At 27.1% G+C, this 25,065-nt stretch overlaps 2 protein-coding genes across 5 annotated transcripts; one reads left to right on the top strand and one right to left on the bottom strand.

The window, feature by feature from the left end:
- Positions 1 to 9,373: 9,373 nt before the first annotated feature.
- Positions 9,374 to 12,995, top strand: LOC114933992 (testis-expressed protein 10). Its single transcript, XM_029306576.2, has 5 exons — positions 9,374 to 9,854; positions 10,012 to 11,185; positions 11,251 to 11,482; positions 11,624 to 11,778; positions 11,859 to 12,995. The coding sequence occupies exons 1-5, from the start codon at positions 9,651 to 9,653 to the stop codon at positions 11,960 to 11,962; spliced, it is 1,869 nt and encodes a 622-aa protein (XP_029162409.1). The 5' UTR covers positions 9,374 to 9,650; the 3' UTR covers positions 11,963 to 12,995.
- On the bottom strand, positions 11,676 to 24,207 carry LOC114933993 (polyamine-transporting ATPase 13A3). Of its 4 annotated transcripts, none has more exons than XM_029306577.2 (18): positions 23,524 to 24,206; positions 20,780 to 20,895; positions 19,609 to 19,679; positions 19,343 to 19,510; positions 19,012 to 19,082; positions 18,179 to 18,439; positions 17,824 to 18,028; positions 17,524 to 17,728; positions 17,313 to 17,424; positions 17,050 to 17,239; positions 16,688 to 16,888; positions 16,412 to 16,597; positions 15,946 to 16,320; positions 15,698 to 15,839; positions 14,150 to 14,304; positions 13,833 to 14,061; positions 13,605 to 13,686; positions 11,676 to 13,530 (listed from the first exon to the last, which is right to left on the bottom strand). In XM_029306577.2, the coding sequence occupies exons 2-18, from the start codon at positions 20,793 to 20,795 to the stop codon at positions 12,513 to 12,515; spliced, it is 3,687 nt and encodes a 1,228-aa protein (XP_029162410.2). In that variant the 5' UTR covers positions 20,796 to 20,895; positions 23,524 to 24,206; the 3' UTR covers positions 11,676 to 12,512. The 4 variants fall into 4 exon arrangements, with proteins under 4 accessions (XP_029162410.2, XP_085343849.1, XP_085343851.1 ...); XM_085487725.1 differs by having other exon boundaries at positions 13,467 to 13,530; positions 13,837 to 14,061; positions 23,524 to 24,207; XM_085487723.1 differs by lacking the exon at positions 19,609 to 19,679.
- Between the last annotated feature and the right edge of the window lie 858 nt (positions 24,208 to 25,065).

Raw genomic sequence — 25,065 nt, 5'->3', positions numbered from 1 at the left:
GGTTCCGGGGAGGATGCCGAAAGGTGACTCCGTGGTCTCCCTGCCCCGCCAGGTCTATGTAGTAGGTAGCGGTGGGGGTGAATGAGTGCCGGGGAGGCTACCGAGAGGTGTCTCCGCGGCCTCTTCACTCGCGCCAAGTTTATGTTCGTCTTAGTTTCTTGTTGTCTTTTGTTGCAGGTGGGAATTACATCTTCTCCCACCTTTATTGTGGATGGCCATGTGTCTTAATTGTAGGCCCCTAGAGGGCTGGGCCTGTGGCCCTTATTACGTCTCATTGTGGTTGTGTACATGTGTTGTGCACTGTTGGTCTTTTGTAACGTCCTGTGACGTTTTTGTGTGTGTGGGTGGGTGACTGCGGTCACCTCACTTGCCGGGTTGACAGGGAGAGGGGTGGGAGCCCCGATCCCATTGCACGTCGACCCAGGAAAGTCCGGGGGGAGCTAGTGGCCCGGCTCCCCTCGATGCCCTTTCGGGGCAAGGGATGTCCTCTCCGGGGGGATACCTGTAGTATCCCTCCGGGGATGTGTCCTACCTTCAGGACGCCGGTCGAGTGTCCACCGTGAAGTAATGCTCACGCGGTTCCGCGGTGGACAATACCCATACGACCAGGGGCTTCAGTCAGGTTTTAGGTCGGTACCCCGTCCGATAGTCCTTCGGGATACTACGGACGGGAATCCACCACGAAGCCTCCTGGCCCTCCCTCAAGGGTCAGGACGCAAAGTTTGGTTTAGGCAAATTTCCTGACTTAAAAAAAAAAAAAAAAGGGAGGGGTTTATTAGTATTGGATTACATTGTATTTTGATGTATACAGTTAGGACCAGATGTATTGTAATGGTTAGGACCAGGTTTTACACATTCTTTGTTTATAATTTTTATTCCAATAAAGATTTGTTTTTTTTTTTTTTTGTATTTTAATTTAATTTGTTTACTATTAATAACGTTTAGAACCGAGTTTAATCTAATTTTTGACAATTGCATAAGTAAAGAAGTATTCAACAACAATTTTCACGCCATTCAAGTTATTTATTATCATTTCAACCAACTGTATAGTTTTTGATAATTGTTGGGATCAGGTTACACACAATCTTTAGTTACTACAAAAAAAAAAAAAAAAAAGGTTTTATCTTTTATTTCATTAAATATACTTTCTTATTATATTGATTAACTTACTGAAAATACTTGACCGTTGGACACTGTTTAATTTATTTTTATACTACATAAATGAAAAAGTATTTAGTAAGAAATTGTCACTTATTTCAAGATATTTTTTTTCTATTTTATTTAACATCATAACTATTCATAACGGTTAAGATTTTATTTAACATATTTTTTAAGAATTACAACAAGATTAAAAAGTTTTCAACAACTTGTGCTCAATTGAATATATTATTTTTTAATAATGATTAACTTATTAAAATGGTTGTCGATTTTGTCTAGATTCAACTCGATTTTTTAATTGTTACAACAAAATTAAAAATTTGTTTAACAATAACAATTTTTATCGTTTAAAAAAAAAAAAATTTTTTTTAAAGTATTTTCTTTTATTTATAAAATTAATGAGATTCTAAACAATGAAAGATTATATCTAATAATATTAATAAATATTTACGAATAGCTTTTCTTTCGATAATTTTAGAAAAAAAAAACACGTACGTTACATTCACACAAGGTAACTAAATAGAGGCTTTAAAATAATAAATAAATTAATAATCACATTAACGTTTTAAATAAAAAAAAATAAATAGAAAAAAAAATTTATTCAAAAATAAAAAGTATTAACAAAATAAAAATATATATATATATAAAAAAATTAAAAAAAAAAAAAATAATAAAAATATTTATATATATATATATAGATTTCTTTTTGATAAGAAAACATTAAAGAATCATTATCTAATCTCAAATTACAATTTCTCATTAATGAACGTAAAATTAGTTATTTAAAATCTATAAAAAGACCCGAGTTAAGAATGTCTAAATAATTAACAAAGTAACCCTCTTTTCGATAATAAAAAATATTTTAAAAAAACACAAGACTTAACATTACAATATCTTAATTTAAACATTACAATAATCAAAACATTAGTTATCGCAATTGCGATTTAAATTATTTAAAAATTAAGAGTTTGGTTCAAAATTTAAAAAAAAATTTACAGAATACTCATCTTTTCTATAAAAAATATTAGAAAAAACGACTTGAATGAACATGATTTACAATATGTAAATAATGACCCTAAAGTAATCACAAAATTAATTATCACAATTAACGATATAAACTCTTCAAAAAGTAAAAGAGCCTGGTAAAAAATATAAAAGATATTAGCAGAATAGCCCTCTTTTTGATACTTAAATATATACTGAAATTAAAATCATGATCTTATGTTCATTTAAAGTATTTACATGCTAACTTTAAAGTAATGACAGAATTGATTATCGCAATTAGCGATCCAAATTTTTAAAAAGTAAATAGGACGTTAAAAATATTACAAAATATTAATTGACTAGTTTTCCCTTCGATAATAAATATATTCACAAAACACATGATCAAACGTTACAATATCAAATAGAGACTCTAAATAACAAAAAATATTTTATTGTATTTAACGGTTTAAACTTTTTAAGAAATAAAAAAGCTTGGTTAAAAATAGAAAATATCACAATAACCGTCTCTTCAATAATAAAAAATATTACAAAACACGTGACCAAACGTTTAATTAAGTTATCTAAATCAAAACTTTAAAGTAAGGACATAATTTGTTATCGCAATTAGCGATTTAAACTTTTTAAACAATAAAAAGAGCATGGATAAAAATATAATAAAGTATTATCAGAATTGCCTTCACTTCGATAATAAAAAACGGAAAAACACGACCTAACGTCAAGTTAAGATATTTAAATGGTGATTCTAAAGTAACGACAAAATTAATTATCGCAATTACTGATCTAGGTTATTTTTAAAATAAAAGAGCCTCGTTAAAAATATAACAATATATTAACAAAATAACCTTCTTTTCAATAATAAATAATATTAAGAAAACACGTGACCTAACGGCAAGTTGAGATATATGTATAAGTGATAGCTCTAAAATAAGGACAAAATTTATTATCGCAATCACCTATTTAAATTATTTTAAAAATCTAAGAGCATTGTGAAAAATATAAAAATATTTTAACAGAATAGCCCTCCTTTCTATAATAAAAAATATTGGGAAAAGACGTGACTTATCGTTGCGATATCTAAATACAGCCCCTAAAATAAGGAATAAAATTATCGCATTTAGCAATTTAAACTTTAAAAAAAAAAGAAAGCCTGCTTAAAAATATGAAAAAATATTAACAAAATAGCTCCTTCTTCGATAATTAAAAATATTGAAAAAACATGTGACCTTACGTCAAAATAAGATTTCTAATAATATCTCTAAAGTATCGACAAAATTTATTATCGCAATTAGCGATCTAATTTATTTAAATAATAAAAGAGATTGCTTTAAAATGTTTTCAAAAATATTAATCGAATAGGCCTCCTCTCGATAATAAGAATTATTGAAAAATCACAAGACATTGCGATAACAAAATAGCGACCCTAAAATAATAAAAAAATTAATTATCCCAAATAGCTTTTTAAACTGTCTAAAAAATCGAAGAGTCTAATTAAAAATATCAAAAAATATTAACAGAATTGCCCTCCTTTTGATATAAAAGAATTGGAGAAAGACATGGCTTAACGTCTAGTTAAAATATCTAAATGCTGACCCTAAAGAAATGACAAAACTAATTATCGCTTTAAATAAATAAAACTAATTAAAATATGAAAGAGCGACTTCTAAATATAGGAATATGTTTCTGAAATTGTTCTCAGTTTGATAATAAAAAAATATTAAAAATAATGTGACATTGCCAAACATAATGATTCGTTCTTTGTGATCTAAAATTTTGAAAAATTAATTCTCCTTAAATGACTGAAACTAATTAAAAACTGAAAGAGCAAATTTCAAAACATAGAAATACGTTCTTCAAATTGTCCTCAATTTGAATATAAAATATTGAAATATAATAATATTAAAATATAATAAATATTGAAATATAACGTCTCTATACCTAACATAACGATTCTCATACAATGAGCCAAAAGATTTCAATAAATAATTATTGCCCTAAATGACTAAAACTAATTAAAAATAAAAGATCGAGCTTTAAATTATAAAAATATGTTCTTCAAACTATCCTCAGTTTGATAATAAAAATATTGAAATATGACGTATCAATATCTAACATAATGATTCGTACACTGGGTCCAAAAATTTGGAAAAAAGAATTATATCTTTAAATGACTGAAACTAATTAAATAATCAAAGTGCAGCCTTCAAAATATGACACAACGTCCTTTAAATGATCATCAGTTTGATAATAGAAAATATTGAAAAATTACGTGTCAATACGTTTAACATAATGATACATACATTCAATCCAAAAATTTGTAAAAATTAATTTTCGTTTTAAATTACTGAATTTAATTAAAAAATGAAAGAGTGGACTTCAAAATATAAGAATACGTTCTTCAAATGGTCCTAAATTTGTTAATAAAAAATATTGAAATACGACGTGCCAGTACCTAACATAATGATTCGTACATTGTGCTATAAAGTTTGGAAAAATTAATTATCGCTTTAAATGATTGAATTATTTAAAAAAAAAATAGAAGACCGGGTTTCAAAATATGGGAATACGTTCTATAATTCGTGCTCAGTTTGATATTTAAGAATATTGAAGTATGAAGTGCTAATACCTAACATAATGATTCATTCATTGCGTTTTAAAATTTGAAAAAATTAATTATTTCACTAAATGACTGAAAGTAATTAAAAAATAAAAAATCGGGCTTTCAAATATGGGAATACCTTTAAATGGTACTCAGTTTGATAATGAGAAATATTGAAATATGACGTGTCTACCTGAAAAACCGTGAAAAACACGTACCAAACGTCAAGTTAAAATATCTAAATGGTGACCCTTAAGAAATGACAAAATTAATTATCGCCATTAGCGATGTAAATTATTTAAAAAAAAGAGGTTGGTTAAAAATATTAAAAAATATTAATAGCACAGCTCTTCATTCAATAATAAATAATTTTGGAAAAACAATGACCTAACATGTTACGATATCTAAATATAAAGACTTTAAATAATAAAAATATTAATTAACACAATTAAAGTTTTAAACTATTAAAAAAATGAAATAGCCTGGTTAAAAGTATGAAAAAATATTAACAAAGATTGCCCTCTCTTTGATAATAAAACATATTGTAAAATATCATGACCTAACGTTAAATTAAGATAATTTTTTGACTAAAGTAATGACAAAATTAACTATCATATTCAGCGTTTTAAATTTTATAAAAAATAAAAGAGCGTGGTTAAAAATATAAAAAAATATTATCAGAATAGCTCTCCCTTCGATAATAAAACATTTTGTAAAAAATCATGAACTAACATCAGATTAATATATTTAAATGGTGACCCTAAATTAAGGACAAAATTAATTATCGTAATTAGCGATATAAATTATTTGAAAAATGATAAAGCCTGATTAACAATATAAAAATATATTAAGATAATACTTTTCTCTTTGATAATAGACTGTATTGTAAAAAATCATGATCTAACGTAGGAATAAGATTTCTAAATGGTGACCCTCAAGTAATGACAAAATTAATTATCACAATTAGTCATCTAAATTATTTGAAAATGTAGAAGTTTGGTTCAAAATATAAATAATATAAAAGAATAAGCATCTTTCTGATAATAAATGATATTGGAAAAATTCGTATTTTAACGTCAAGATATCCTAACGTTAAGATATCTAAATGGTGACTCTAAAGTAATGACAAAATTAATTATCGCAATTAGCCATCTAAATTATTTAAAAAATAAAAGAGCCTGGTTAAAAATATAAAAAAAATATTAACAGAATAGCTCTCCCTTCGATAATAAAAATATTGAAGAAACGCGTGGCCTAACGTCAAGTTAAGATATCTAAATGGTGACCATAAAGTATAAGGACAATATTATTTTTCGCAACTAGCGATTTAGACTCTTTAAAAAATGAAGAAGTCTAATTAAAAATATCAATAAATATTAACAAAATAGATATCCCTTTGCTAATGAAAAATATTGGAGAAACACGTAACCTAACGTCAAGTTAAGATATCTAAATGGTGACGCTGAAATAATGAAAAATTGAATCATCGCAATTAGCGATCTAAATTATTTAAAAAATCAAAGAGCTTGTTTAAAAATGTAAAAAAATATTAACAGAATAGCCTTACTTTCGATAAAATATTGGAAAAATACATGACCTAACGTTAATACGATATTTAAATTGAGTCCCTAAAATAATGAAAAAAAAATTAATTTTTGCAATTAGCAATTAGAACTCTTTAAAAAATAAAAGAGCCTGGTTAAAAATATAAAAAAATATCAACAGAATAGCCCTTTCTTCGATAATGAATAAAGGAAAAACACGTGACCTAAGGTCAAGTTAACATATATAAATGGTGACCCTAAAGATATGACAAAATTAATTATCGCTATTAGCGATCTAAATTATTTAAAAAATGAAAGAACTTTGTTAAAAACAATAAAATATGTTAGCAGAATAGCCCTTCCCTCAATAATAAAAAATATTCGAAAAACATATGACCTAACATTGCAATATCTAAATAGGAACCCTAAAATAATGAAAAAATTAATTATTCCAGTTAACTTTTTAAACTATTTAAAAAATGAAAGTCTAGTTAAAAATATGAAAAAATATTAACAAAATAGCCCTGCCTTCAATAATAAAAATATTGGAAAAAAACGTGACCTTATGTCAAGTTAAGATATCTAAATGTGACTCTAAAGTAAGGACAAAATAATTTTTCGCAATTAGCAATTTAAACTCTAAAAAATGCACAAGAGCCCTGTTCAAAATATTAAAAAATATTAATAGAATAGACCTCCCTTCGATAATAAAAATATTGGAAAAACACATGACCTAACGTTACGATATCTAATAATAGGGACCCTAAAGTAATGAAAAAATTTCTTATCACTATTAGCAATTTAAACTTTTTAAAGAATGAAAGAGCCTGGTTTAAAATATAGATAAATATTAACAGAGTACCGTCTTTTCGATAATAAAAATTATTGGAAAAACACCAAGTTAAAAATATTAAATGGTGATCCTAAATAAGTAATGAAAAATTTATTATCGCAATTAACAATCTAAATTATTTAAAAAATTAAAGCCTTGTTAAAAATATAAAAAATATAACAGAATAGACTTTCTGTCAATGATAAAAAATATAGGAAAAACACCTAACGTTACATTACGATATTTAAATATAAAGACCCTAAAATAATAAAAATATTAATTATCTTAATTAACATTTTAAACTATTCAAAAAATGAAAGAGTCTGATTAAAGATATGAAAAAATATTAACAGAATATAGCCCCTTTCCTCGATAATCAAAATTATTGGAAAAACACCCCAGACAGCACAAAATATTTATAAAATATTTATAGAATATTTATAATAATTATTTTTTTTAATAAAAGATGTAAAAATCTCTGAAGTCACCAGATGATAATTAAAAATGGTAGTAATTTAATCAACCAACTCTGGCTATTTAATAATCTTTATTTAATATTCACGACGTTTCGGCCATGGGTTTCGGCCCTTATCAAGTGCTAAAACACAACTTTCTATAGAAACTTAATTTCTGATCTTAAAATGTGACATGATATAATGTGAAACAATTAACTATATTCTATATATCCAATATAGTTAATTGTTTCACATTATATCATGTCACATTTTAAGATCAGAAATTAAGTTTCTATATAGAAAGTTGTGTTTTAGCACTTGATAAGGGCCGAAACCCATGGCCGAAACGTCGTGAATATTAAATAAAGATTATTAAATAGCCAGAGTTGGTTGATTAAATTACTACCATTTTTAATTATTTTAATATTTTATAAATATTTATCATAAATATTATATAAATGTTTTTGGAGTCTTGGATTCAATAGATCATAAATATTATATCATATATTATATTTATCATAAATATTAGAAAATATTTGCGATAAATATTATGGTGAATATTATAAATACAATATATTTATTAAATTATTACCATACAGATTTTTTAAAGTTTATATTTTTTTAATAGATACTCATTATCAGTAAGAAATCATGATTTAAAATGACTTAATCGATGATTTTTTAATCAAAATAATCGGTTAATATATAGTCTAATATAAAATTTGGTCGATATAAGATATGTTTTTGTGTTTTTCAAACTCTATTATAGCCATTTATAAAAAGTAAAAATATGCAAAAAATGTTTATAAGTAACTTATTAAACATTTATTTTAAAAAAGAATATAAAATTATAATATCCACTAAATACACTTAGGCAACAGAGAGTATATATACATATAGTTTAACAAATAAATTTATGTACACATCAATCGATATATACATAAATTTATTTGTTAAAAGACATTTTGTTGCAGAATATAGCTCAAAAATAAAAATAATGTTATGACATTTTTAACTTTATTAATTTCTATTTTTGCCAGCCTTATATAATTCTCACGACGAAAATCAAATACGAGAAAGATATATATGTCTCATAGCGGTAGTAAATAAAAGAATTAACAATTTATTGTTAGTTAAAAATATTTACAAAATAATCACTATAAATATTTATCTTTAGATACCATATAAATATTACATGGAAATATTTATATAATCTATGTTTTAATAATATATGTTAAACAAATATCTTTATAAAACATTTTCAAAATATTTATATAATATTTGAGAAAAAAAAAATATATATATATATATATATATATTCATAAATATTTATAATAAATATTTTATCATAAATATTTCTTTTATGTAAATAATTTTAATTTGCTGAATTTCTATGTACATAATTTTATTCTTGAATTTTTATTGTGTACATATATTATTATTTATTTCTTCAATTTCCATTATGTTTTAAATAGTGATTTTATTAAACCTGGAACAGAGGTACAAAAACATCATGCGTACCTAATAAAACATTATATATATATGAATTAATATTAATCCAAAATTCTATGTTTTTTATGGATTCACTATCGTGTAGATCGTGGATCTAGCACGAACATGAATCAATCAATCGTTTTACCGTATCAGCGAAAAGTGATTTTGGCTACGTAGTTCCACTGGCTCTAAAATGAATTCAATTAGCGCCACCATACCAGCTAGAAAAGCAATCTCACGAAAAATGACGGCGTGAGGCGTGACCCCTCTCAAACTCTCAAGTTTCTCTATGCTGCTACCCAAGGTTCTGTGACCCAAGAGCCCTCCATCCGCCATCTCCATCCATCCACGGACTTTGCTGCTATACCTATCTATTTTTCTGTTAATCCTTAACCTCAAATGTGTGATTAAAATTTTGCTTAAAAGAATTAAAGTGTGTCAATATAACCACAAACTGTACCGGTTGACGACACGTTAAACTCAAAAAAATAAAAAAAATTAAAATTTTGCTATTTACATATAGTATAATTATATTATGATACATATGTATCACATGTTTGATCATCATGGCTAAAAATCATAAGCGTTCGAAACGTTTAAAATCAGAAAAAGCAAAAATAAAATTAAAAACTAAAAATTCTATCAATCAGTTACCAAAGGGCTTAAATGCTACAGATACATCATTTAAAATAAAGAAAATTTTAATACGTGAACAATTACAACATCGAGATGAAACAGAAGTTCTCAGTATTCGCAAACTCAATATTAAAGTATGTATTAAAGAGAATGTATATCTAGTATTATTATATTATGATGTTATGAATAAGATATATGTGACATTATATTAATCTAATCTGCTTAATATGCCAGATTTATCAATTGTATAAGACCAATAAACTAAGTTATTTTTTTTTTATTTGTTTTCAGGATCTCTTCACGCGTCTTCGACATCATAATTCGACAGTAAGAGAAGAAACTTTAAAGCAACTAAAAGACATCTTATTACGATACCCTCCAAAAACTCTGCACTCACAATTGAATTCTTTATTACGCGGTGTTGCAGCTTTATCTCTTGATAAAGATAAAGATGTACGAAGGGATTCGTTACACGCATTGAATTTAATTCTTGCTCCTATCTCTAACGAACAATTGATACCCTATCGTGATATTTTGATCTCTTACTTGAGCTGTGCTATGACACATATTGATTTGCATATAAAAGAGGACTCTTTACTTTTCTTGGATATACTCATGGAAAATTGTAGCAGCATATTAGCAAAGGATAGTCATAAAATTTTACTCAATTTTTTGGGCATGATATGTAAATTACACAGTGAAATTAAACCTGGCAGACAATTAACAACAAATTTAAATTCTAAAAGTACTAGTATTAAATGGAGAATTAAGGTTTTGAAACGTGTAGCTAATGTGTTTATCTCTATAGTAAACTATGAAAAGCTTTGTACAAATATGCGCTTGAGATCATATTCCACGATGATTATAAAAGCAGAGAGATATACAAAGTATGTTCCCATTTACAGTGGTAGGTCCACTCAAGTTTGTAAACTTGACCTTGATAAAGACCTAAGCTCGGAAAAAAGTTATGCAGAAGAAAACTTATCGATAGAAGAATTTATAAAATATGTAGATCTATTGATGCCATTGATGTTTGATATATGGCTCGAAGTATATCCAGAGGAAAAAAATGAAAATTTTACAGAGACTGTAATTTCCAACGAAGCGGCCGCATTATTGAAAAATATCATTGAAATTCTAGACTCTATAATCGAATATATCGATATGTTAGATTGCAATGACTACGACGCCGAGCATATAAAATATTGGTTCAAAGATTCGTTTCATAATATGTTTATGAAGAATTTTCTATCAAGATTTCCATACAGTATAATGAAACAGCTCACTAATAAATCCAGGAAACGTCAAGAAGATTTTTCTCAGATAGTATTTACCGAAGGATGTTTAGAACATAACTTGATGCTTTCTCGGATTCATATATGGTTTACATCTATAAATAGCTACAATAAACAGCTTTCTAAGTCTACTAAAGACTATTGTGTATCTATTATAAATTATTTAAATGGTAAATGAATTTTGTACATAACTATTATCTTTCCTGTATGAAATTTTAATATTTCTCTTTTGCAGATATCATTGAAAATTGGTGCGACTCATCTGCGTTACTGTTATTAACCAAGCTTTTAAGGACTTTATTTCTAAAAGCGAGTTCAGTTTGGTATGCAAACTGCATTAATTTAAGCCACACCTTACAATTAATTGTAGAAACGTCTTCTCGCCTACCTAAACAAGAACTACAGTCGCAATTATTTCTGATTATTGGTGATATTATATTGGAATGCAATTTAAATGAGCTACACAGGTAATCGATTTAAATGTTATTTACTCTCTATAAAGCACCTTTTCCGATATGTTTAATGTTACATATAATTAACAAATTTTATTTTCACACATTGTATTGTTTTAGTTATTTATTTATTTATTGTATTTATTTTCTTTAAAGAGAAGAGATATTCAAAAATTTTGTTATATCCTTACCAAACTTTCTTCTGAGGCCAAACATTGAAGATGTAATGATTCACATGATTAGTCAGATAGTTTTACGTTTTAAGGAATGGATACGGAAAGAATTAATATCAAAACACAAGGCTATTATTGGTAAGGAATTATATAAGAGTAAGATTCTCTAAATTATATTGTCGCATTATAATTAACATATTCACAATTTATTCTTTCAGAAAATGCCAAGAAAATTGACATTATTGGTTCACACAATGATAAGGAATCTAGACTTATAATTTATAATCTATTTTACTTTATGGATTCGCAAATTTACTATTAAATAATATTATATAATACTATTAAAACAACTCGAGTAATTTGTTAAATTACAAGAGAAATATTTTTTAAAACAAATCTTAATAAATATGAAATTACATTGCATGTGAATAACATTGTCATGCGTATTTTCTACGCGTGTATTACTTTGTACTTTACATAATTCGCATATATACATATGTATATCATAATATACAAACGGCTTATCATATGATAACATATTCTATAAAAATGATATATAAATATGAAAAAAAAAGAAACATTTTTTTCGACATTGGCGACTTTTCGAAAATAAAGATATATAAAAATATATTCAATTTTTTTTCCAAAACATTAAATATATTTCCGAATTGTCGTTAATAATACCATATGTATATACGCATGTGTATAATATATATTCCTCAATATTTTTATGCAAACACCCTTTCATTAATGCGATATACATTCCAATATCCGTACATATATTAGGTACATATATTATTACGCTAATACTGAGTTTTATGATGAGAGATTTAAAAAAAGATTTCTCGAAAATAGATACATTATGTATATATTTAATCATTTTTTACGAAACCAAGATTTTCGAAACCATTTTTCTTACTGATATTTCTGCGTGGTAACTCGATCGAGTCATTATTTACCATTCGATTATTAGTCGGACAATTACTATTATATGTAATATTCGTAATGTTCCGTACGTCATCTTCCTTACGCAGGGTAGTTAATATTGAAAGTTGTTTACCGAATTTTGGCCAATTTTCGCAATTTTTTAATTCATATTCTATTTTTAAATATCGTTTTTTCGATTTATTCAGTTTGTACATTCTTCTTTTCAAAGTATTCTCGATTACACGTTCTATTATAATGCTTTCGACGAAAAAACAAATGAGAAAATTAATTATAGCGAGTGCTAGGATAATGAGTCTCCAGTCGTAAACGGGCGGTACAATTAATTGTAACGCATTCACTATCCAATCTGCCGGATAAACTGTAATGTACGCACATATGAACGTTAATAAAATGATGGAAAACATGAATGCGCTGTTGGTATATATCGGACGTCTATATGGCTTTCCACGCGAAAATATAATAGCCATTGTGATGTATTGAAACATAGAAACACAAAAAACTGAATAGTTTTCGTAACATGTGTATCTAGTATTGCTAGTAGGTACAAATGGCGTAAACCACGAAAACTGTCGAACAACGTGATATCCTATCATTTGGAAAACTATCATCACGGACATGTGTACCGTTAGAGATAAAAGGGGTGTTAAACCTATCAAACTTGTCATTGGCGTTGTCTTGGATAATTTCTTTTTATAAGCGTGAGTTTTGCCGAAAAAGAAGGCAAAGTTAATGATTAGACAAATATCGATAAATAAAAATTGCAAATCCGACAAGTTTGAGTCTATGGAATATAATATTATAACGGATAGAAATTCAGTAAGAGAATACGCGACCATAAATTTAAAAATTCCAAACGACGTGATTAAAGCAGCACGCCCTTCTCGTATCACTTTTGGAACGCAGCTTATATCGGATACTCGCGAGGTGAAAGGACTAGCCACGCTGCAAATGAATAAAAAAAATAAAAGATAACAATTAATAAATATATGTAATGCAAGCGCGCATATGTTTCTCACCTGGATTCTGCTTCGGAAAGCGATATACCAACATGAGCAGCCCTTAATGCTCCACAATCATTGGCACCATCTCCGCACATGACTAATATATACATATATATATATACATATATATAAAAGCGTGTACAATACTGCACCGCAAAACTGCGGTTATATCGCGTATAAATTTATTATAAATAAGATATCCGTTTCACTTTTTTTCAATATATAACTTATACGCTTACATACCTACATAGTAACCAAGACGCATAAGCTCCATAATTAATAGTTGCTTCTGATCGCTGCTCATTCTAGCGAATATTGTACCGCGTACGCAAATGCGATCTACGAGGTCAGGATAATGTTCTCTCAATACTTGCCACGTTTGGCCCGTTAAAGCAAATCTATAATTACAATTGGTTATACCGCGTTCTATATCTTGAATTGTTGGTGTCGCTAACACTTGATCTCGCGAGTTCTGCGAAAAAAAATTTTATTTTCATTAGTCGTTGACTTTTTATCACAAGATCGCGCAATATCTAATTCAAAGTTCGACAAATTTTTACCAATGTCGAAGATTGACACTGAACATTAAAAAATATTTCTGGACGATCATCCTTTTTTCCCTTTGTCGAAGCTACAACTACATCTACAATATGTTCTTCGATCGCGAGTATCCCACACTCTTTTGCGACACTTATTGCAGTCTGGATATTATCTCCTAAAATTCAAAAATAAAATCTGTTAAATTTGAATTTGAATACATATGGAGCATTCGATACCAATAATTAACGACTTTTTTCTCCGACCATTTTTTATTTGCTTATTTATTTTTTTTATCTTTTTGTATCTATATTGAAAGTAGCTTTCATGAATTTTTTTTATTTTTATTTTTATTAATTTCCGAGTTATATATTTTTAAAAATTTTTTAAATTTTAAATATTTATAACTTGAAGAAAAATGAATATATTGTCATTATAATAAGGTGGTCATTTTTTTTGTCTTTGAATGTATTTTTCAAACAAAATATTGAAATAATTAAAGAAAGAAAATTTAATAATGTTTTAATCAAATTTAACCAAAATTATTTTTTTCCCTCAATGAGACCCCTTTGATTTTTTTTATAAAAACATATAACATTTTAGACTTCGAAACAAAATTTTTGAACTATTAGTGAAAACGGAATTCAAATATTTTCGATTTTTTAAGGCCATTTTTCGAATTTTTTTTTAAACATTGCATTTTTTTACACTTACATTTAATTATTTAATTATTTATTAAATTTATTAATTATTTAAACTATGTAATTTAACAAAAGTGTTTTCATGTACTAATTTTTAATAAAATATGTTTGATTGCATTAATATCTTTTATTTTAAAATTGTTCTCCTTAATATCGGAGTTGCCTAAACAACTGACAAACACTATTTTCAAAAATATAGCAAAAATCTTAAAAAATTACAATCATTGGAATTTTTCTGACTTTTAGAAATAAGTGCTTATTAATTTTGTAAATATTAATTTTTTTAATCAAAATAGTGTGCAAACAATTTAAAAAATGCGATTTTTGAAAAAAAAATATTCGAAAAATAGCCTTAAAAATCGAAAATATTTGAATCCTCTTTTAGTTAATAACTCAAAAATTTTGTTTTGAAATCTAAAATGTTATATATTTTTATAAAAAAAATTTTAGAGGTCTTATTAAGGAAAAAAAATTTCGTTAAAATTGACTAAAACACTATTAAATTTTCTTTTTTTAATTTCAATAATTTGTTTAAAAAATACATTCAAAGACGAAAAAAATTACCACCTTATTAATGACAATATATTCATTTTTCTTCAAGTTATAAATATTGGAATTTTTTTTAATTTTAAAAATATATAACTCGGAAATTAATGAAGATAAAAATCTAAAAAAATTTATGAAAGCTACATGAAATTCATGAAATAAAACAAATAAAAAATGATCGGGGAAAAAAGTTGAGTTGATATGGAATGCCCTATATATATATATATATATATATAGGGCATATATATATATATATATATATATATATATATATTACATTAACGCGTGAAAGGAAAATTTATGAATTATATTATTTGATCAAACCTGTAATCATCACTACGCGTATGTTGGCTTTTCTTAATTCCGTAACCACTGATGCTGTTGGTTGTTTTAATCGATTTTCTAGAACGATTAGTCCTAAAAACTCCAAGTCTCGCTCGACCACTTCTCGAGATAATTTCAATACCTAGAACATTCGTATGTATTCTCCGCAAGAGATATTCCATGAGAGAGATGAGAGTTGAATTATATGCACGAATGTGCGTTGATATATTATATACGAGATATATTACCTCTGCACTATTTTCAGAGATCGTTCGACAACCCATAGCTATTACGCGATAACCCTGTCTCGTGTATCGTTCCAAAACGAAGGAAATATCATTCGGTACAGTTTCTGTTTTGCTTAAATTGATTATCATTTCGGGAGAGCCTTTCGTGTAAGCTCTAAAATTATCCGATCCTAATACACGTACAATCACGGACATTCGTTGTAAAGAACTCAAAAATTGATATTGTTGTATTATACCGATTTCCGACATTTCTTTGTTTATATTTTCTGTAAAATTATTCTTCGGCAGCTTTACAACTACCGGTGCTATCGCATCGTACTTATTTACATCCATGCAATTCGACTCTTTTAATATCCATTTAGTACTTTCGAACATCTGTAACGCATAATAATCGATATATCATTACATCGAGATATCAAATAATTACGGAACAACTGCGGAACAATAATATAATCGAATATTTTACCTTCACGTCCAAAGGATCTCCGCAAAGTTTTCCGTTGATTACTGATAAACTATGACAAACCAGCATTCCTTTGAAAAGAGAATGATCTCTAAGCTTGGATATATCCGTCTCGGCCTTCCCGAGGACGCCGTTTGTACATGGTACAACGCCCCACATATCCAATCCATCTTCGGTCAATGTTCCCGTCTATGATGTTAATTAAAATGAAAAAAGAAAAAAAAACAAAAAATTTATCATGCGCGCGCGCACCCATATTTATCTACATCTTTATCTTACCTTATCGAAACATACACAGTTTATGCTGCCGGAAACATTTATGACTTTATTATTAATACAATAGATTTGCGCACGTTTCAATCTAGCTTGAGCATAAAGCTTTCCTACGGTCATCGCAGCCGGTAATGCTGGTGGTACCACTATCGTGATAATATCTAGTGCCTTCATCGTTACATCACTAGTTGTAATTCCTCTCGAAACCTAAATTATTTATCATTTATATATATTACATATGTACATTATTAAAACTTCTTATAGTTTTAAGTTAAATAATTAAATAGATTAAAATGTGTAAACATATAACTATAAAAGAAAAAATTTTTTGTGGCTTACATATCTCTAATTCAAAATAAGAGCATTACCTTTGTTACTACGGTATATATAACAGCCAAAGTTGCAATGAATGCCAAAATGCCGATAAATTTATACGAATCTTTATCAAATTTGAAATCTGCTGGAGGAGGATATAATATAGCGGCTATTAAACCACCTCTGTTAGTTAGAAAACCAGTTCTAATCACTCTTGCAAGAATCGGTTGATTTCCGTGATATCTACGGATTATTTATTAATTTTTGTACATCCGTATATTATTATATATTTGTTATTAAGAATAAAATAATATACTTGGTTTGTATAATAGTGGTGCCACTATATAATGTATGGTGCGTAAACTCTTTAGCATCGTACAATACGTGACGTGATGGTAATGATGTTTTTCTTACTGGTATAGACTCGCCTAAAGTTGTTAAAAATTAATAAATATCTATGTATATAAAAAAAAAATTCGTTAAAAAAAGCTTTGAGAAAAAAGATGTATATGTATGATCGATTTTACCCGTTAACATGGATTCGTTTACTATGCACTGCCCCGTTAATAAGACTGCGTCGCATACCAGAGTCGCTTGATGCCTCGGTAATTCTATGACATCACCGGGTACTAATTCCTTGCTAGAAATATTCTCAAAAATACCAGTATTTCGAAGTACGCGTACATGTACGTTCTCTGAAGACGCAACAGTACCCCGTAAATTCTGTTGATTCTATAAGTAAACGATAATCATATAATTTTATACATGATGTAATGTTAGACATAATTTTTGGTTTTCTTACATAATATATACATATACATACATACCTTTCGAGTTTGAATTATAGTGCTTGTTATGCCAAACAATGACATTAATATTATAGCAATTGTGTAATATAGATAATCTTCCGCAAGCCATAATGCCACGGTAAATACTTGAAAAATGTAAAATGGATTTAAAACTTCTAACAGTAATAATACACTGATACTCTGGAGTTGTACAACAATGTTGTTATTTCCGTATACAATACGTCTGTAATAAGAAGACGGAACATTCTTAAACTGGAAAAAGCTCCTTTTTCAATTACTAAATGAATGTACATTAATAAATACTAACAAAAATAAATGTAAATTAAGCGTTATATCTAGAGAGAACATTTAACGTTAATTTGAAAAAAATTACCTAAGCAATTGCTCTTCCTTGGATAAGGCACTACTACATGAGAGATGAAATTTGGAACACAGTACACCATTTTCAAATCCTACAAGTCTCGAAAATGCATGTTTTGTAACGTCCCAGATATAACACTTTTTTTTGCACCAGAAAGCCTTATATTCGTAAACCTCACAATGCGTACCGTTTTCTAAATTAATTTTCAATGTCTTGTCCTTGATTTTCTCTACAAGATCTTGATTAATAATAGTAACCGCAAAATTTTGCGCACTGAAAACATAACATAGAATTAGCGAATCTTTAATTTGCATTTTATTTTATATTAAAAAGAAGAAATGATTGACTTAATAAAAACATAGTTGATTAACCAAAGAACACAAAAATATATTTTGCATAAAATTAAACTCTTATTTTAATCTCTATATATATGTATAAAGAAATTTCTCAAATTTTTATCAAATTTTAATCAATTAATATATCGTTCCTATTTTAATCAATTATATTATTTTTCTAAATAATATATGTATGCATGCGTTTGCGCGCGCGTGTGTGTGTGTGTGTGTGTGTGTGTATTAAACACAAAAACGTAAAATTTTTTACGCAATATTAATATATAATAATAATTATCTATATAAAAGATAAGATGACGCCAAATTTTTATTTTCTACTTAAATGATTATCTATATAATTTTATTTAGATAACAGCAAACACTGTATATGTGGGTACATTCATTTTTGAAGCATAGCGCGTGTATTTACGATCCTATATGTATACTATATGTATACTATATCATATACATTATATTATTGTTTTTAATATTTCGCACATTAATATATCTTACCTTAGATTTTTAGTAGAAATTTTTTGGACATCCCGTACAAAGTATGACTTGTACTCTCCTTGATAATCATCCTACACATTCATTATTGTTATTATTATCATCCCCCTTCTCTCTTTCTCTTTCTCTCTACTACTACTATATAATTACTACTACTACTACTACTACTACTACCACCTAATAATACTATTAATAATACTGTTATTATACAGGTACTATTACTATTACAATTACTATTATTATTTATAAAATTTTTATTTGTTTGATGAATAATAATATGATAATTAAAAGAATAATTTATATATAATATAACAATAACAAAGAAAATACTTACTATTGCGAGTATTTTCGTTGCGCGATTTAAAGTACATCTTCGATGAGTGGCATACAAATGCAGGCGAGGATACCAGTGAAATAATAATCTGATCCATCCAATAGACAATACATACAAAACGTATGTTACAATAGTTCTCAGCAAACTCTTCTCGAATCCGTAAATATGCTAAAATATGCCGTATATTGCATATCATAAGAAACAATATAATAAAATTAAGACAAGAATAAATTTAATGCATATCAATAAAAGAGTTGACCGTATACCAAATGTTCATTTTGATCAGCGTAAATTTTTTGCCATAAGACATCCGATTTTGTGTTGTCTTTATTCACTTCTAAAAAAGAAATAAAATAAATATAATATCCCTAAATCCCTAAATATCCCGACCATTTGAAATAGAAAATCTTTATATTGCACAATAATATATGTATTATAGTGCGACTTTTTGTTTTATTAATTGTGAATAATAGATTTTAAATAATATATTAGCAATGCGCTATATTCAAAGTATAGTGCCTCAATAGTATTATATAAATGTGTTATAAAATAGAACATAAAGTAATCAAATAGGATGCGTTCGTAAACGTCCCTCGAGTGCATTTTCTCTCTTTCTATATCACTGACAAGAAGTGATATACATAGAAAGAGAGGAAATGTATTCGAGGGACGTTTACAAACGCAGCTCTAGAGGGAGAAAAACTAGAATACACGCACAATGATACAAAACATAAGCTTAAAAAATAAAATCTAACATAAAAAAGTAAAGAATATATTTTACGCCATTAAAAATTTTAAAAATATTTGCTAGAAATACACATGTCATAAATAAAAATATAGGTGTACTGTCAATCGTAAGCAATATAATATGTATAAACATTTTTGCCTGTCAATTTACTTTTTATTGGCTTGTTATGGGTCATAAATTATGTGTTTTATTATTTTGTAAAGCAATTTTCCTGCACATATTAACAAAACACTTCAAAGCCGAATATATCACTCAAAATTAGACGAAAGAGAAAACACTAAAAATATAAAGCAAAAATATTTGATTAAAACTTTAACGAAAAATAATAAGATAGAAGAAAGATCGCGCAAAGTGATATTTTTTATATAATTATTTATATACCTTTCAACACAATAATATATGTGTGTATAGAAAGAAATTAAAATGGAGGAAGGAAGACAGAAACGTTAATTTAAAAAAATCTCTCTCTTTTTTTTGACCAACATACATTTTTATAAATGAAAACTGTATTGTTTTTCACTACATCAGTTTATGCATATTTCTGTATGATATTTTTTTAATATATTCTAAATTCTAAACTATTATAAAAACTTATTGCGCAATATAAAAAATATACTAAATTTTCAAGTACGAAATTATTCACGCAATAATTTGTTGATTACTATTTCGAATACAGTTTTGATACTTACCATTAGCATCGATCATAACTTCGAGTTTATTTGATTAAATTATGCCGTAGGTTTTTGACAGTTTTTTTTACAATCCACTGATTTATTACTCCAATTTGTGCCAATAATAATAATATCTGAAATGTCGCTTATTATTTACATTAACGTTATTTACATTAGCTTTTATATACATTATGTTAAATATTATGCAAGTTTTTCATCAAATCTGTTGCGTAACAAAATTCTGTGACACAATATCTATTATATCTATATTTTATACACATATACATAACATGTAACTATAGTGTGCGCATATATATGTATGTGTGTGAATATATATATATATATATATATATATATATATCATATCAATTTATCACTTCTAATGTATCCTTTCGTAAAGCCAATCATATACAATTATTACATTCTACCTCAATTTTCGCAACAACTCACACAAATCATATGTATAGCTCAATCATATTAAAAACTGGAATTACTGGTACTTTGTGCAGACTGGTAAAAAGAATTGATACATGTATAATATATACAAAATGTTCCTACTTTTCTATATACGTTTCCTTTCACTTGTGCATTCTTTGAAGTAATTTTATTTTTATCCAAAGTATGAAAATTTTAATGCAATTCTTGACTTGAAATTGGTAATTTTATGAACTTTTACATTATATATGATAATAAATTAAAAAGTATTTTAAATTAAATTTTTTGTTAATATTAAGTTATAAATAAATCATAAATAATTGATATTACTATTTGAATAAAGTTATTTTATTTTAAAAAAAAACTTTAAAGTGAACAGAAAATTTGCGGACAAAAGAGAGAGTGCAATTGACACACATATTTCTACAATCTAGTACATTAATAATGTTTGATTTTAACGACTAAATTTTTTTATATTTTACTTGAAGAGCATGCTTTTTATAATTAATAAATGGTATAATTTAAATATTTGTTATACTTGCTACGAAAAAACTGATAAATCGCGTATCAATTTTTGTTAATACAATTAATGACCTTATCTTGTGAATTCAATTAACGCCGCCTACTGAACAAGATTAATGAAATTTTTGTAACATATACATTACTGCACATATTGTACATATATATATATATATATACACACATGCTCTATTACAAAAGAAATGAAACGCATAATGTGACAGCATTGAAAAATCCTAATAACGCGAAATGTATATATTTATGTATATAGAGATTTTCCTCTCTAAAAGCACAAAGTTTCAATTCGTTTGATTACGTTCATGTGTCATATTGTAATATTTTCAATATATGTATTTGAGTAAATGACTTCATCACCGAATTCGTAATTGTTGGAATGATAAAGTATTGAATAAAAATAAACGATAAAAGTTGAAAAAAGCATTTAGTGAATATTTTATCATGTGCTCAAGTTTTCGATAGCAATAACATATATATATGTTTACGGGAAGATTGCGAAATAGTTGAAGATAAACCGCGCACTGAAAATCTAAGCACGTAATAAAGCATGATTACCAAACTTTTTTAACTTTTTTTACCAATCCATAACATTCTCTTATAATTCAACATAAAATTTTATAGCATATATTATCATTATAGTATATATTATTATTCAATGTTTTATCGCCTCATAACGAAAACGCAAGGTCTATTAATACACACTTATGAAAAAATTGTATGACACAAATTATAATAATGACAAACCCAACCGAAAGAATCGAAACTTGGTGTGTTTTTAAAGAAAGGATTGTACTATGTATACATCCCGCATAATTTAGAATTTTTCAATGCTGCTACATTATATGTGCAGCATATTCTATATTTAGTCTCATTACTTTTGTGACATATCATATACATATAGGTATGTATATACATGCGTCTGTGGATATGTTTATAAATAGCATTAGTTATGTTAATGTTATTATATACAATACGTATTATTAAATTTATATCGCGAAAAAACGTTGCACTCAGTTTTCGTGACAATGCATCGTATATATTATTAGATATTAAAAAAGATGTCGAACAGATAATTTACATATTTTTATAATATATTTTTAAAAAAATATATACTTTCAAGAAAATATATTTAGACAAATATAGCGAATATATCTCAAAAAATCAACAATTCATTTAAATAAACTGTTACATTTGTATATGTCGATATACGTGCATCTTGACAATCCATTGCACACATACATACATATATTAAGTAGAGATATTATCCGAATACCTGAAAGAGAGACTGTGAAAAACCGAAGGAATTCTAATGACTTAAAGCAATAACCTGCTTGAAAAATGCACGACTGTTACAACAACGATATGTCGGCTATTGACGTCGTATAATATCGAGTTTTATAGTCGTAAATATTAGTCACAGTGCCGAGTCTTGTTAAATATTTTTTGTAAACGTTTTGCCGATAAAGTATAAGAATATTAATGTTTAATTGACTTGATAATATATTGACGCATAAATTTCACTTTCTAGTTAACTATATATATATATCTACAAACATATTTGTTTCGAAAATCGTGATGCAAAAACAACACGCTCACCTTTTCGTAACACCTTTCGTAATATGAAATAATTATCTGTGTTCTGTGTTCTTTTATCTATCTCACACACAATGATATAAATAATAATAAATAATTTTCATTATTACTATATTATTATAAATATGTTAATGATGAAAGCAACAATAATAATAATAATAATAATAACAACTACAACAAATATGAGAAATACGTACAAATATATAATGCTGTTCGAATATTTTTTAGTTTCTTTGATGTTTTTCCTTTCCTTGATGACGGCAAAAGTAGATGATGATTTCACGCACGGACAAGAGTCGGCAATTTCGGGAAACGCGCACGCGCACTCTCATTTGCGAAATGTGTTGACCGATTCAAATCGATTCGCTGAATGTTCACAATGCAAAAAATTTGTTAAATTCCATATGATATCCACTTGTGTGTTGTTGAGGAATTAAAAATAACCGCTTAAATAAACCGTTATAAGTATACTCGCACGTTCTTTGTAAAATGCAGCCAAGGCCAATACGGCACAGATTTAGAGAACGATTTATCTGTCGTTGAAATTGCTTGAAATTTGAGCAATCAATGAATGGAATTGCAAGGCGGAAGCAATGAGAGCGCTTCGTTATCGTTTGCAGCACAAGGTCAACGAGTGAACTTTGGATGTGTCGGTCGATGGCTGACATTCGTTTAGTGTTCGTAAACTTTATAACGAGTGACGTATCATATATTATAGTACAAGTAAGCAACTTACAACTGGCCCGTTAATAATTTTTTAATATATAAATTTTTTTCTTTGCTGCGGTATCACTTTTGTCTCACGTATGAAGCGCACCAAACTGCACTGTCACATTTTACGTCGACCGACAAAGTGGAGCTGTGCGCACGGCATATTTTGCTGACGTTGTTAGCTCGAGTCTCCCCCGCTCTCTGTGTCTCATTGATAAAGTACAACCACTCACCCCTTTTTTCTTCGTCTTTTAACTTTCGCCAAACTTTCGCAACAAATGGAATATTTCTCGATCTCGATAATGGAATTACAATAAGATAATCGAAATCCGCAATGAAAGACAGTAATAGTATAAATAAACCGCTCGCGATAGCTAGTCTCTACCTGCGATTAATTTTAAACCTTTTTAAGCGAAAATATACATTGAAACATATGACAATGATATGCCAATTTTATCGTTTAAAACTTAATATAGATTAATAACAATATTTGGCATTTTCCGCGTCATCTCAAATCTATATATTTTTAGAATCAATTTCTTCGAAATAAATAACAATGTAATGATAAATGTAATTTGAGAATAATATGAAAATATATTATAAAACACTTTTTATTGTATATATATTTTACACGTCATTGTAAGCAAAAAAGTTTATACAAACATGTATCCTATTTTCAAAGATTATAAATGTGTAGTTTCTCTTAAGAACGAATATGTTTATTAACTTATTAGAATCAAATTCTATGAAACAATTATATTAAATTTGAAATTTTCAATACGTTTGAATATAATTAATATTAATTAATAAAAAATAATTAAATTACAATTAATTAATAATAATTTTGGCATGAGTGAATATGACATTTTAATAATTACACCAGAAATCAAACATTTTTAACGCAGGACTTTATTAAACGTGATCTAATGCTTACATTCGTATATATAACTATATATATATATATATATATATATATATATATATATATATGATAACCGAAAATAACAAAAATTAAATATAATTGTTTC

Source organism: Nylanderia fulva, unplaced genomic scaffold (genome assembly GCF_048542155.1).
Source record: "Nylanderia fulva isolate GAGA-0341 unplaced genomic scaffold, ASM4854215v1 Scaffold6, whole genome shotgun sequence".
NCBI classification, from domain to species: Eukaryota; Metazoa; Arthropoda; class Insecta; order Hymenoptera; family Formicidae; genus Nylanderia; species Nylanderia fulva.
The sequence above is the reverse complement of the archived record's forward strand: the minus strand, read 5'-3'. Positions and strand labels throughout refer to the sequence as shown.

Coding starts and splice junctions, on each gene's coding strand:
- LOC114933993 (XM_029306577.2), bottom strand. Junction 17,425..17,523: donor AAACGAATCCATGTTAACGG/GTAAAATCGATC, acceptor TAACAACTTTAG/GCGAGTCTATACCAGTAAGA. Junction 14,305..15,697: donor ACGCGTAGTGATGATTACAG/GTTTGATCAAAT, acceptor TTTGAATTTTAG/GAGATAATATCCAGACTGCA.
- LOC114933992 (XM_029306576.2), top strand. CDS start 9,651: ATGGCTAAAAATCATAAGCGTTCGAAACGTTTAAAATCAGAAAAAGCA. Junction 11,483..11,623: donor AATTTAAATGAGCTACACAG/GTAATCGATTTA, acceptor TTTTCTTTAAAG/AGAAGAGATATTCAAAAATT. Junction 11,779..11,858: donor AAAACACAAGGCTATTATTG/GTAAGGAATTAT, acceptor TTATTCTTTCAG/AAAATGCCAAGAAAATTGAC.